At 46.3% G+C, this 11,593-nt stretch overlaps 1 protein-coding gene across 1 annotated transcript in view; it reads right to left on the bottom strand.

The window, feature by feature from the left end:
• STAB1 (stabilin 1) overlaps positions 1-11,593 on the bottom strand; it is a 61,687-nt gene that overhangs the window by 19,041 nt on the left and 31,053 nt on the right. Inside the window, exons 23-38 of the mRNA XM_009274698.1 lie at positions 10,716-10,899; positions 10,361-10,454; positions 9,264-9,422; positions 8,250-8,345; positions 7,766-7,861; positions 7,112-7,159; positions 6,132-6,262; positions 5,622-5,733; positions 5,317-5,394; positions 4,834-4,935; positions 4,223-4,330; positions 3,595-3,726; positions 3,271-3,399; positions 2,329-2,385; positions 1,412-1,507; positions 139-334 (exon numbers count right to left, since the gene is read on the bottom strand). Coding sequence (XP_009272973.1) covers positions 139-334; positions 1,412-1,507; positions 2,329-2,385; positions 3,271-3,399; positions 3,595-3,726; positions 4,223-4,330; positions 4,834-4,935; positions 5,317-5,394; positions 5,622-5,733; positions 6,132-6,262; positions 7,112-7,159; positions 7,766-7,861; positions 8,250-8,345; positions 9,264-9,422; positions 10,361-10,454; positions 10,716-10,899 — 1,818 coding nt within the window. The remainder of the gene's footprint in view (positions 1-138; positions 335-1,411; positions 1,508-2,328; positions 2,386-3,270; positions 3,400-3,594; positions 3,727-4,222; positions 4,331-4,833; positions 4,936-5,316; positions 5,395-5,621; positions 5,734-6,131; positions 6,263-7,111; positions 7,160-7,765; positions 7,862-8,249; positions 8,346-9,263; positions 9,423-10,360; positions 10,455-10,715; positions 10,900-11,593) is intronic.

Genomic DNA, 11,593 nt, shown 5'->3' on the forward strand with positions numbered 1-11,593 from the left:
TGCCAGCCGTTTGCCTGTCTCGGAGGTCTTGGGACACTTTTTCCCTCCCACCACCCCTCCTGAGAGCTGAGATGTGGCCACTTTTCTCCCCTTGCAGGCAGGATAGTAGAGACAAGCTGCAATAGCCATCAGTGTCACCTGATTTGCAGTCGGCTCCGTATCGGCCCACTTCACACATTTCGCAGGCAGTGCCGTGGAAACCCTCCAGGCATCGGCACTCTCCACTGCCCTCGATGCCGTCCTGGCATTCCCCGTTCCCGGAGCACCACTGGCCTGGCTTCCCTGGGCACATCTCGCACATGTGTCCGTAGTAGCCGGGGCAGCAGACGGACCTCTGGGGAACCAACAAGAACAGGTCGGGGTGAGCCGTCTTGTGCAGCACAGGCACAGCTTTATGGGGGAAGCTACTCCACTCATTTAACTATACAATAGCTATCATAGCTGACAATGCGTGAAAGGATCAGATGGGCATGGTTAGAATGGAGTGAGCCCCCCAAAATTGGGTGCTCTGTTGCCCAGAGCCTCATGTAAAGGGCTGCACTGCCACTTGAACAACACTGGCCATTTGGTAACGCAAATGTTCAGTCCTGTGCCCATCCAGCCTATGTCTTGCCTGCGTCCCACCGGTGAGGGACTCTGTTGGGCAGAGAAAGGCTCTGCCAGAAGGTGACTTGGTTCAGAAGCCGGATTTAACTGCTCTCATTTCTTTCTGCATGTACCTACGGAGGGACCAAGTTGGACAGTACAGATGAAGAGAAACATCATCCAACGAAAGAACGCATAAGTGCCCAGTGAGGTACAAACACTGACTGAAGCTCTGTCTGTGGGCACCATATGTCCAACTGCCTCTCTCCCTTCTCCTCAATCTCCCATTCCCACCAAACTTTCCAGGGAGATGCTTCAGTACCTGTAAGAGCTCAAATTCACACAAGTCTTTCTATTACCATTTCCTTTTCAATCGTTTTCTCCCAGCCACACATTTTCACAAAACTGGTGGGGGCCATAATAGCTGCGAGACCTTCTGCTCCTCACTTTGGTCCGGCTCCAATTACTCATCAGTTATTCGGGAAGGCACGTGCACAAGCAAAATATCATCATTCATGCCTCATTTCCTTAGGAAACCAGACTACAAACATTCAACTCCTTCTCTTCCTCTGCAGGACAAAACCCAAAGTAACAATACCAAAGCAGCAGACCGCAATCCATCACTGTGCAGACATTTTCACAGGTTTGTTTTTTCTCCAGTGCCCTCTATCTCCAGGATGGAGAGCGACTCCCAGACGAGCCCAGTCTCAGCTATGCAATGGCACAAATGCAGCCAGGACCTCAGCACAGGCTGTATTCCATGGCTGTATGTCTAATACAAATCTTGCTTTTGTCAGAATGAATCCAAGGCAAATGTTTTTCTTACCAGAGAAACTTTTGCACAGGTGAAATGGCAGCCAAGTATTCCTGTATCCCCAGAACGTAATTCACAGTGAGCGAGATTCTTGCTGCCTGGCAATTCCTGCAGGTATAATTAACATAGATACAGACAGAAGATATTACAATATTTAGACAGATTGTACATTTTGGCGCATATGGCGGTGTTCTTGCCTAACAGAGGAATAATGCTTTTTATCCTACAGGAACAGCCCTAAAAATTTGGACTTCCCAGAGCTGAGACCAATGAGGCATCTCTAGATGTGACTGCACCACACATAGTCTATTTTGTTTCCTGCCAAATTCATGGTATACACGTCAGTATGAATACTGAGAAAAAGTAATTGGAAAATGTTTGGCACAGAGTAAAGTAATGAAGCCTAAGAAGCCAGATGTGGCTGCTAGGCAATTCATAGCCAGTATGGAGATGAAATGTTTAGTTGTTTTCCTCTCTGGAAACATTTGTCACTCACTCACAAACAAGCTGCAGGCACAACCAGCCCATCTGTGTGAATAAATCAACGGTCCGGGCTGGGAAATCGCTATTGGCATGCCTAAACTGGCTTTCCTTGATGATAACATCAAAAGAGTAAAGATCAAAAAAGACATCTCTTTTTTTCCCCCCTAAGAGGGGAAACTCCCCACACTGCATGCTCTAAAGGGCTCCTGAAATTCAGGCAAAGCCTGATGCCAGCTCTGTAAGGAGCTTCATAGTTGACGTTTGTGTTTTTCCTGTGTAAACCTCCCTTGGTGCCTGCTTTCTCTTACAAACCCTGCTAATGAGCCACAGAGGATTCAAGGGCACATTTTTTTCAGGTATCGCGATGACATCTATAGAGCAATAAAAGGACGTCAAAGCACTATCTGCAAACAGTCTGAGAGATGTCACATGAATCAGAGACTCACCACAAGAACTGATCCAGGAGGACACTTGATCCCCTTCTCACACTTGCCGCATCTTGACTAGGGCACAGAGAACAGGATAAGTCACATGTGTGCCCTCTACCCATGTCACACCAAGACACTAATCTTGAATTACAAATGGTGCTGTACAGGCTGCTGCCTGGGACAAAGACAAAGATGTATTTATCTCCATGGCTCAAAACACCGAAAGAAGAAAAATCATGATGCGTGACCCTCAGTCCTGGCTGCTATCAAAGGCTTCACAGAAGGTCTTATTTCTGCACTCCAGTGGTGTCCACAAAGTCTTATTTCTACACTCCAGAGACCATACCACAAAACAAACCAGAAGAGATCCCATGTTACACCTCTTCTGAGTCTCTGAGCTGGGGTAGGGCTTTCTGCAGGCCTGGAGTTCCTTCACGCAAGGCTGTAAATACTTTTCTTCTGATCTGTAAGAGGGCAGGCCTGCCTCACTCTGACCCTGCAATCTTCCGATGGCCAAGAGCCACAAGATACATGCTGACTGGACTTTGGCCATGACTCCCAGACAGACCACAGCATTTCCTAGGGGAACTTGTGGTCACACCATGCAAGAATTGGGCTGGATTCTACTTGCACAGTTGAGTATCTGGAAGTCCTGCACCAGCCTGCCCCATGGCTGGCACTGTGAGAGAGCCCCAGCAAGTGAACTGAACGTGATTTGCACGGGAGCTACACACAGCACAAGAGCTGCAGATCTGCTGCATTAGAAGTACAGAGTCTGAGGCTAGGAAGTGCCAAGTCTCCATGATATCCCAGTTCACATGAGGCTCATCTGGGGTCAGATCACAAGCTATCATCTCATCCATGTGTAGGATGTGTAGGTCTTCTGCTCTTCATCAGTTTGGTTCAGCAGGTGGAGAAACCCTGTGAAATGGTGGTCAGCTCCTTCGCAATCATCATTACCTTTTGTATGATGGTGGTATTGGCAGTGCAACGATTCTTCTGTATCTGGAGGACCTGTGAAACCCCGATCAACATGCCATTCTTCGTCTCAAGAAATTTTCCATCCAAAGGAATATTATTGACAAATTTCTGCAAAGGAGAAGGAAACGGCTGAGACGATAACCTTCAACTCCTTTTGCATGGATTGCTTGACAGCTGTCAGACAGCCACAGTAGGCAAACTGTAAGGGTGTCCAAAACAGACATGGGTGTATCCAGCCACCAGCCTTAGAAAGTGACAGGTCTAGCCAGATCCTCAAATGGCAGAACAGTCTTCCCTCCTTACCTGGGTGTTGTTTTGATAAAACATTAGCCAGTAGGAGAGCCCTAACATGCTGTTCTTATGGATTCCACTTCTCAAGTCCATGGGCAAAAGCTTCTCTCCCAGTACAACGTGGTACTGCACTGTCTCATTGTCCTAAATCCGCAAAAAACCCAAATGTTAGGACTCTTTTGACTTCCTACAATTCAGTCAGAGGTATGGCATGAGAAGAGTTCCTAAGCAATCTGTAACAGCTAATTAAGCCCACAGAGCCTAGTAACTCCCTATCACGGATGACTGATCACACCTGATGACTCTGTTACTGGATGAAGTCATAGAAGTCTTTTGGAACCTTTCAAAATGTTCAAAATTGACACAGATATGCCACAGCCAGCCAGAAAGGGGAACATGTTGTGCCATCTATCCACATTCAAATCTACTCAGAAATTTGGATTCCAAATATTCTTTTCGGATCCCATTGCAACACCCCAGGAAACCCTCTGATTTCTCTCTGCCACATTTCTCCTAGCATCAGATATGCTTCTCCTCTCCACGCTCAAACCCACTGAACTCAAGTTTATGATCTGACAGTGTACATGTCCCTTCACTTACTGCAATACATATTCAAAGTGTAAGCAAGCAGTGAGCTTACCAACTGTGTCACGTTGGCAGCATGGCAGTACTCCTCAATGGAATTATTTCCAGGAACAAAAACAGTATATTTTTCAGAGGACTCGATTTTTCCAATGAGCTGGTATTGCTAAAAAATGTCCAAACAGTAACATTAGCAATTACGCTTGTACTCACTAAAAACAAAATGAAACCACACATGAAATCAATTCCAAAGGCAAAAGCGCTAGAGGAAATGCTTGAAAATGGGATATACAACTTCCAATCAGTCACACAGGTCTAATTGCTTGCTCCTCCTCCTGGGCTGACGTAAGCGCAGCTTCTCGATTATGAACAAGACTTCCTTTTCCTTTAGGTTTCTCTGCCCTGTACAAGCATGAGAGTGCCTGCAGTAGACAGGTCATCTTCCACTGTAATAACATGCCAATGATACAGAGATCTAACTGCAAGTATGTAACCCTTTGGCTGCTCAAAAGAGCTTTCCTAGAAGAACACTCTGGAATGGTAGGAAACAAATGGTCTCTCTTTTCTCACCAGGCAGTCTAAATTTTGGCCCACCAGTACAGGGTAAGTCAGGCATTTGCTCAAAAGACAGTTCTGATAACCACAACAGTGCTCATGTCAGCTGCTTACCTGTAGCAACTCCTTGAATGTGCTGAATGAGGCAACTGTCTCAAGCTGTTCCTGCAGACCTGGAGGACTCAGTGGGATATCTCCTGAAGGCGGCAACAAAACCTGCGGAAAAAGCGAGTTCATAAGCAAGGTTGGGCAAGGGGCTCTTGGGGAAATCACACTAGACTCCTGCCCTGCTTGCAAGAAAGGCAATTAGAAAAGGCCTCATTTTACACAATTCTGCAATTGCCTTAACTCTTCTTCTGTCAGCCAAGAGAAGAGGAACTCCCCTCCCGCTTTTCCCGGAGAGAAATATTTTAAACATTAAACACTGCTGCACAGGAAACATCTGTCAGGACCTTGTGATAACCAAATATATTTTTGCCATTATATCCCTTCCTAACCATCCAGACATGTATTCCTCCTTGGCCCCATCACAGATGCTGCAACACAAACCTGCTGCTACAACTGCAGCATTTCCCAGTTTCGCATGTACTGACGTACCTTACTAAGGACATGAATAATGCCGTTGCTGGCAGGGATGTCGCTGACGACTATACTCGCATTCTGGATGGTTAATACCTGCAAAAGTATCAGAGGGAAAAGCAAAAGGATCAGTAATTGCCAAGCAAATTCAAAACAAATATATTGTTCGTTCAAGGTTGCACATGACTGATCTGGGTACAATTTTTAAAAGATGTCTGAGTTTGAGGGCATCAGTGTCCCCTCCAGGCTCCCCACTGGATACAGCAGCTCTTAAGCAGTTTAATTTGATGCTGGTACATGTGTGTTACGTAAGAAACCCTTACGCCGCTCCTGGTGTTTATCTGCCATCTGGTCTGTGGGTTGAGGGTGGGTAATTCTGGCCTGTCGTACTTTTTGAGTTTTTCACCAGTGAAGATGCCTTCAAGAAAGTGGGCCCTGAAGGGAACAAAGGCAGGTAAAGAAAAGATTAGGGCACTGTTTGTAATAACAGGGAGATAAGACCATACCACCCAACATTCACGTCTCTCACATGAAGTAGTTAAGCATGTGAAGAGAATGATGGAGGGAATTACTTGTCCTGATGCCATCTGCGTCTACTTGGCAGGGAAAATCTCCCTCTGCAAATACATGAAAAATAAACCCACTTCCCATAGCCTGTGGTCTGTTATGTTTTAAATGCCTACTAAATTATTTGCCCACTAGCTATTTAATCTTGCTTCTATATTTATCTCAAGATAACAACTCTTTATTGGTCTTGTACAAGCAGAAATCCAGCTCATGGCTTTGTTACTGTTGTTTGGCAATATAAAGCAAAGGCAGGAGTCTCCTCGTACCTGACTAAAAATGGCAGCATGTAGGGGGTCAACCAGAAATCTTTCTCAGTCTTGCTCAAGTTTTTGATAGCTGCCTCCGATGGCACCAGGACAGTGACATTGGTTCCTGCTGGGATGCTGAAGAGAGATTTCTGTTGTCCAAAGCACAAAAATGAACAAATAAGACATGCCAGTGCCACATCTATACTGCAAAATATAATCAACAGTCATCCTGCGTATATGCTCCAGCAGCACAGCAGGGTCTCCTGCGTGCAGCAGGTAAATGCTGTTGGCAATCAATGAATGGCACAGACGGTTTAGCCAAAACAGTTGACATCTGTTTGCCAAGGGAAAACCTGCTGCTTTAAGCCCTCCTTCCGTCTTCAATTAATCTTCAAACCCATTCAATCATATCCATCAATCCTTTCTGAACCCTCAACATCAGTTCTGGGGGAGGGACCAAGATTATTCCTGGCAAAAGCAATGTACGCAGCAGGACAGGTAAGCTAAAGCTCAATTAGACGCCGTACATCATAGCATGCTTCCACAGACTTGCTGCAGTCTGTGGAGTGTCCCTGTTATTGACACACCAGAGACAGGGAAGCAGTAACAAGAAAAGGAACAAACATACAGTCTAACTTCTCAAAGCGTGCTCTTCTGAAAAATAGCTATTATAATGCTACCTCTTTTTCTTTCCCTTCTGTGCTATTTTATGATGGCCAGGAGCTACAGATGATACAACCATGAAAATTAAGTGTAACACAGCCCCAGCTTCCTCCGGTGCTAGGAACAAGGCCCCCAAAACACACTCACGACCCTCACTCTATCACAGACTCCAGAGCTTTTCTACACTCCTGCTCTGTAATGATTTCTCCTTCGCTGTTGTTTTGTTTTTCTCTAATGAAAAAGATAAACGGAATTCTCTTTCTCTAACAGCAGTGTTCACAGAGACTTCACTTCTACCAAACTTACCCGTGCGGGCATCCCATGGCTGTTCTTACCTGAAGCCAGTCGTAGAAGCCTGCGAAGTGGGAATTCCTGGCCAGCTCCTTCCAGACAGAAACAACAGAAGGGTTACCCCTGCTGAGCACTGGGGTTGCAGGGCTGGGAGACCCAGGGCGGGGGAAAGGAGCCCTTTGCAGTATCAAATCTGGCAATAATGACTTAGACGTTCCTCTCTCACCTTACAACCATTACAGGCACGGTGTATCATGGGGAGGGATGGGCACTCCCAAAACCACACGCCAGCCATTAAAAAAACTATATTCCCAAACAAACAAACTGTTTTCAACTCATCTGCAATTCCTCATGTTTACCAGGGACAGGGATTGAATCCACAATGGCCTTTGAGATTTCTAATGACAGAAAATGGGCCTAGCAGCTCTGACCTGAAAAACTTTCCAAACAACAAAAGGATGACTTATTGCAGAGGACAGACAGGGGTGAAGCAGCTTAGAAATTATTGCCAATGGTTTCACGAACACATTGGCCTTGGCACCAGTTCTGTCTCTGTGGCCTTGGGCAGACACATGTGCTGTGCTGTCAGGCTGGTGCTGGGAGAAGGAGTCAACTCAGGTAACAGAGAAAAGGAAAGTAAGAGCAGAGCCATTTCTCTCCAATCTCAAGAAAACCTCAGACATTTACTTTTTACTCACTTTTAGAATGTCCCCGTAGCATGTCATGCCATCCCCCACGTAGCCTTGAGGACAAGCACAGGATCTCTCTCCTCCTCCAAGGGGTACACACATAGCCTGCAAATACAAGGAAAGGAGAAATTAGAGAGCAAACACAGGTTATGCAGTTACAGCTATCTAGGAATTTGATTCTGGCCTCCCATGGCCTGGGCTAGAGGAGCACACACAAGCACCTTCCTCCTGTTGCCTTTATGGTGGCACTGAATTTATACCTCATGCAGCAAAGCCTAGGTGATGGCTTTGGTTGTGTGAACTCACAAAAATCAGAGGATCCGCCTGGGTAAATCAGAGACCAAACCTTTATAACACCTCAGTGGCATGCCAATAAGATGATGTAATGTAAATCCTTGCAATTATCTCGATGCCGTGGCTGAAAAACCTCTGTCAGGGAGCAGAGGAACCTCCACTGCCATGCCAGCCTTGGGACAGCACTTTAGCTACTCACCAAATCATGGCAGCCACCGTTGTCCATGAGGCATGGGTTGATTGCATCACAGTTGTGGCCATCGCCAGCATAACCCCTCTTGCAGACACACTTGCTCTGCAAGAAAGAGACATTTCAATTTTATAGACCTATCAGAGCGTCCTCATTTGCTACCCAAAAAAGGCCTAAGGCAGCAAAACCTATTCTTAATTTATTTTCCCGTTTTCTTCTTGGTCCCTCAAGACCTGGAAATGTGGAGATATTTCCTTAGCAGGGCATCATCCTCTATCACAGCACACACGCTGCCTGATTACTTAAGCACATTGATCCCTTGCACTGCCTGGCTGTGGGAGGGTCAATTCAAGATGACGGTTTCCATCTTTATTTCCAGCTTTTCAGAGAATGACACAGACTTAGTGAACGGTAGAAAGAGAAGAGGGGTTAATTTCAAAGCTTCCTGCTTTCAAGATAGCTAGGAGAGCACTTGCACACCTCACCTCACTAAAATCTGCTAAAGATTTGGCACCTTTTCTCAGCATATTGTCCAATGCTCCCCTGGCCCAGTGGGGAGAAGCACTTTGAGAAGCAGCGCCCTGAGAAGCCACCTCTCCTTCTCCTGAGAAGCTTTCCTCCTATCTCAAGATGCCCAACTGCTGGCCCAGGTCCCTCCATGGACTATCTGAACAGCTGCACATACTTTTCTGTGTATTTTAGCATTGCCCGGAGACAATGCTGTGATATGGGAACAAGGGGGACACAGCAACTGATGCCTTATACCGAGCCGTATTATGGAGCGTAGTCTCTTCCCTTTGCTGCATAAAAGTTTCAGAGTAGAGCAGCAGCCTCAAACACATCAGTGCATCTCACCTCATGCAAGCACACTGTGTGGTTTTAGCTGCAGCTGGTGTTTCTGGCAGCAGACAAGCAGGCTTTCCTGCTGACCAGCCCAATTTCTACCTCTGGCAATTCCAGGCCATCTCAGAGCAGCTTAGGAAATGTTAAGTCCACCATCAGACTGCTTAGCATTGATCATACCTGGCCAGGGCCGATATAAATGCAGTCGGCGTTGATGTGACAGTTCCCTCTGCTCTCCAGCATGCAGTTGTCTATAGCCATGCAGGCCTTCCCGTCCCCAGTCCAGCCTGTGTTGCACTGGCAGGTGGCGGTGCCGGGGCCCGTACTGGTGCACAGGGCCTCCAAGAGAAGGGAGAGAAAAAGAATTACACTCAGCAGAAGAAGGGAGGGAGTGCAGTGCAAATACAGCAACAAATCTCCTTCATCAGACTGTGGAGTTTCTGAATGACCAACTCTGATTCCAACACTGTGGATGCGGGGTGGAAGCATCTTCTCCAGAAAAGTCCCAGACAACTTCATAATAAAGTGATTCTGGAAACATTCAGTGTTTTCAGAGAGGCAGACACTTGTGTCTAGGGTGGCTCAGAACTCCCAGGGCATTGCCTATCATCCTGTAAAGCTTTTCCATTACAGAAGAAATATTCCCTGAAGAGGAGAAGCACAATCTCCTGCCTGGACATGCGGGATGGAATCAATGATGGAGGGCAGATCTCTCTCAGGAAAGACCTACTTTGTACCCAGTGCCATCCTATTTCCTTCTACATGGCTCAACGTGTTCCTCTCACTGAGGGGTCTAAATTATGATGAGGTCTGACCGTTTGGCAGTCACTTCCACGATAAAGCACCACAGTTCTTTACTAAGGATAATAATGTAGTGTTGAAAGGATAATAATGTAGTGTTGATGGTTACTAGAAATACGAGTTGGAGCTCACAGCTAAGCTACAGCCCAAACACAGCAACAGAGAAACTAACACACATTAGAAAAGCTTGAGGGGAAAATCAATACAAACCAAAAAGTATCTATACAGCTAATCTCTGTAGCTGCTAAAACAGCTGGTGCAAACCAGCCAAGCTCTCCCTGGGGTGTCACATTTTGGCACCAACCCAAATGATTGACATCCTTATGATGACTGTGTCAAGGTACCTGTTATTCCACACCATCTTACAGGCAGGGAAAGTTAGCACACAAAATGTGTAACAGTCCCAGGAGTCCTGGTTCCCTGCTCTGATTGATAGGAGCTGCTTCTCCATGCTTTGACAGTCTGACCCCACTTACGTTCTGTGAACAGCCTCCTCGTTCTGACTGACTGCACAGGTCAATGGGCTGGCAGGAAAACCCATCACCTTCATATCCATCCATGCAGATGCACCTTAAAAGTATAAGCACAAAAGGGACACAGATAGAGCAGCTCCTTCTGAAAGCCAGCAGAGAGCAAAAAGGCAGTTTGAGCTTCTCAAGCAAGCAAGAACCTGACTTTGATTTCTAGCAGGTTGGCTGCATTACTCAAACAATCCTGTGCACCAAGTATGCAGACATATATACACAATTACAGGGCTGGCAGCCTCACAGCCGCTGTGTGCCTGTACAATGACACTGTACCCACCTGAATGTGTATGCCAGAAAGACTGACCTTGCTGTGTCATTGAGGCTGCAGACAGCGTTCTGGTGGCAGTACTGGGACAGCCCACTCGGGCCACAGTTCCTGGATGTCTTGTCACAGAATTTCCCGGTATAGCCTTCCTTACAGGACCAGGACTGACACACACCACCGCTGCCAGGCCTGTTGTCACAGACACCATGGACACAGCCACAGTCTGTCAAGTACATGGAGTAAGATCAGTAACTACAAAAAGTCCAGAATCCAGAGCGACGGCATTTTGTAGATTCCCAACTTTCCTTCACAACCTCTTGTGACACCAAATGATCATCCCATTTGTTCTTGACAGAGGGACGTCTGCTGAGAGATATCCATCATAACTCAAAACCTGGCCAGGGAACAGATCCTGTGACCGCCTGGGTCCGTGTTTTTTATAGGCTGTAAGGACAGGCTCAAATTTAGGCTATCAAGCTCAAGGTCCTTGTCAACTGTCTTTTCTTTCCTAGCAGGAGAGATCTAAATCAAAGTCCCACACCTAAATTTGTCTGATGTTTCCAAGACCCCCATCACCACTGTCACAGCAGCCATGTTTTCTCCACTGTTGTTTGAAGGGACACCCATGATGACATTTCTGTCACTTCTTTTGTGATGCTGGTCTTGCCAGAAGGGAATCCAGGATACACGAACCTGTACTATTGTCGTGGTTTAATCTCAGTCGGCAACTAAGCACCACGCAGCCGCTCACTCACTCCCCCCCACCCAGTGGGATGGGGGAGAGAATTGGAAGAGCACAAGTGAGAAAAACTTGTGGGTTGAGATAAAAACAGTTTAATAATTTAAATAAAATGATAATAATAATATGATAATAATAATAATACACAAGTGATGCACAATGCAGTTGCTCACCACCC

The sequence above is a fragment of the Aptenodytes forsteri genome, unplaced genomic scaffold (assembly GCF_000699145.1).
Source record: "Aptenodytes forsteri isolate BGI_AS27 unplaced genomic scaffold, ASM69914v1 Scaffold528, whole genome shotgun sequence".
In the NCBI taxonomy this organism is placed as follows: Eukaryota; Metazoa; Chordata; class Aves; order Sphenisciformes; family Spheniscidae; genus Aptenodytes; species Aptenodytes forsteri.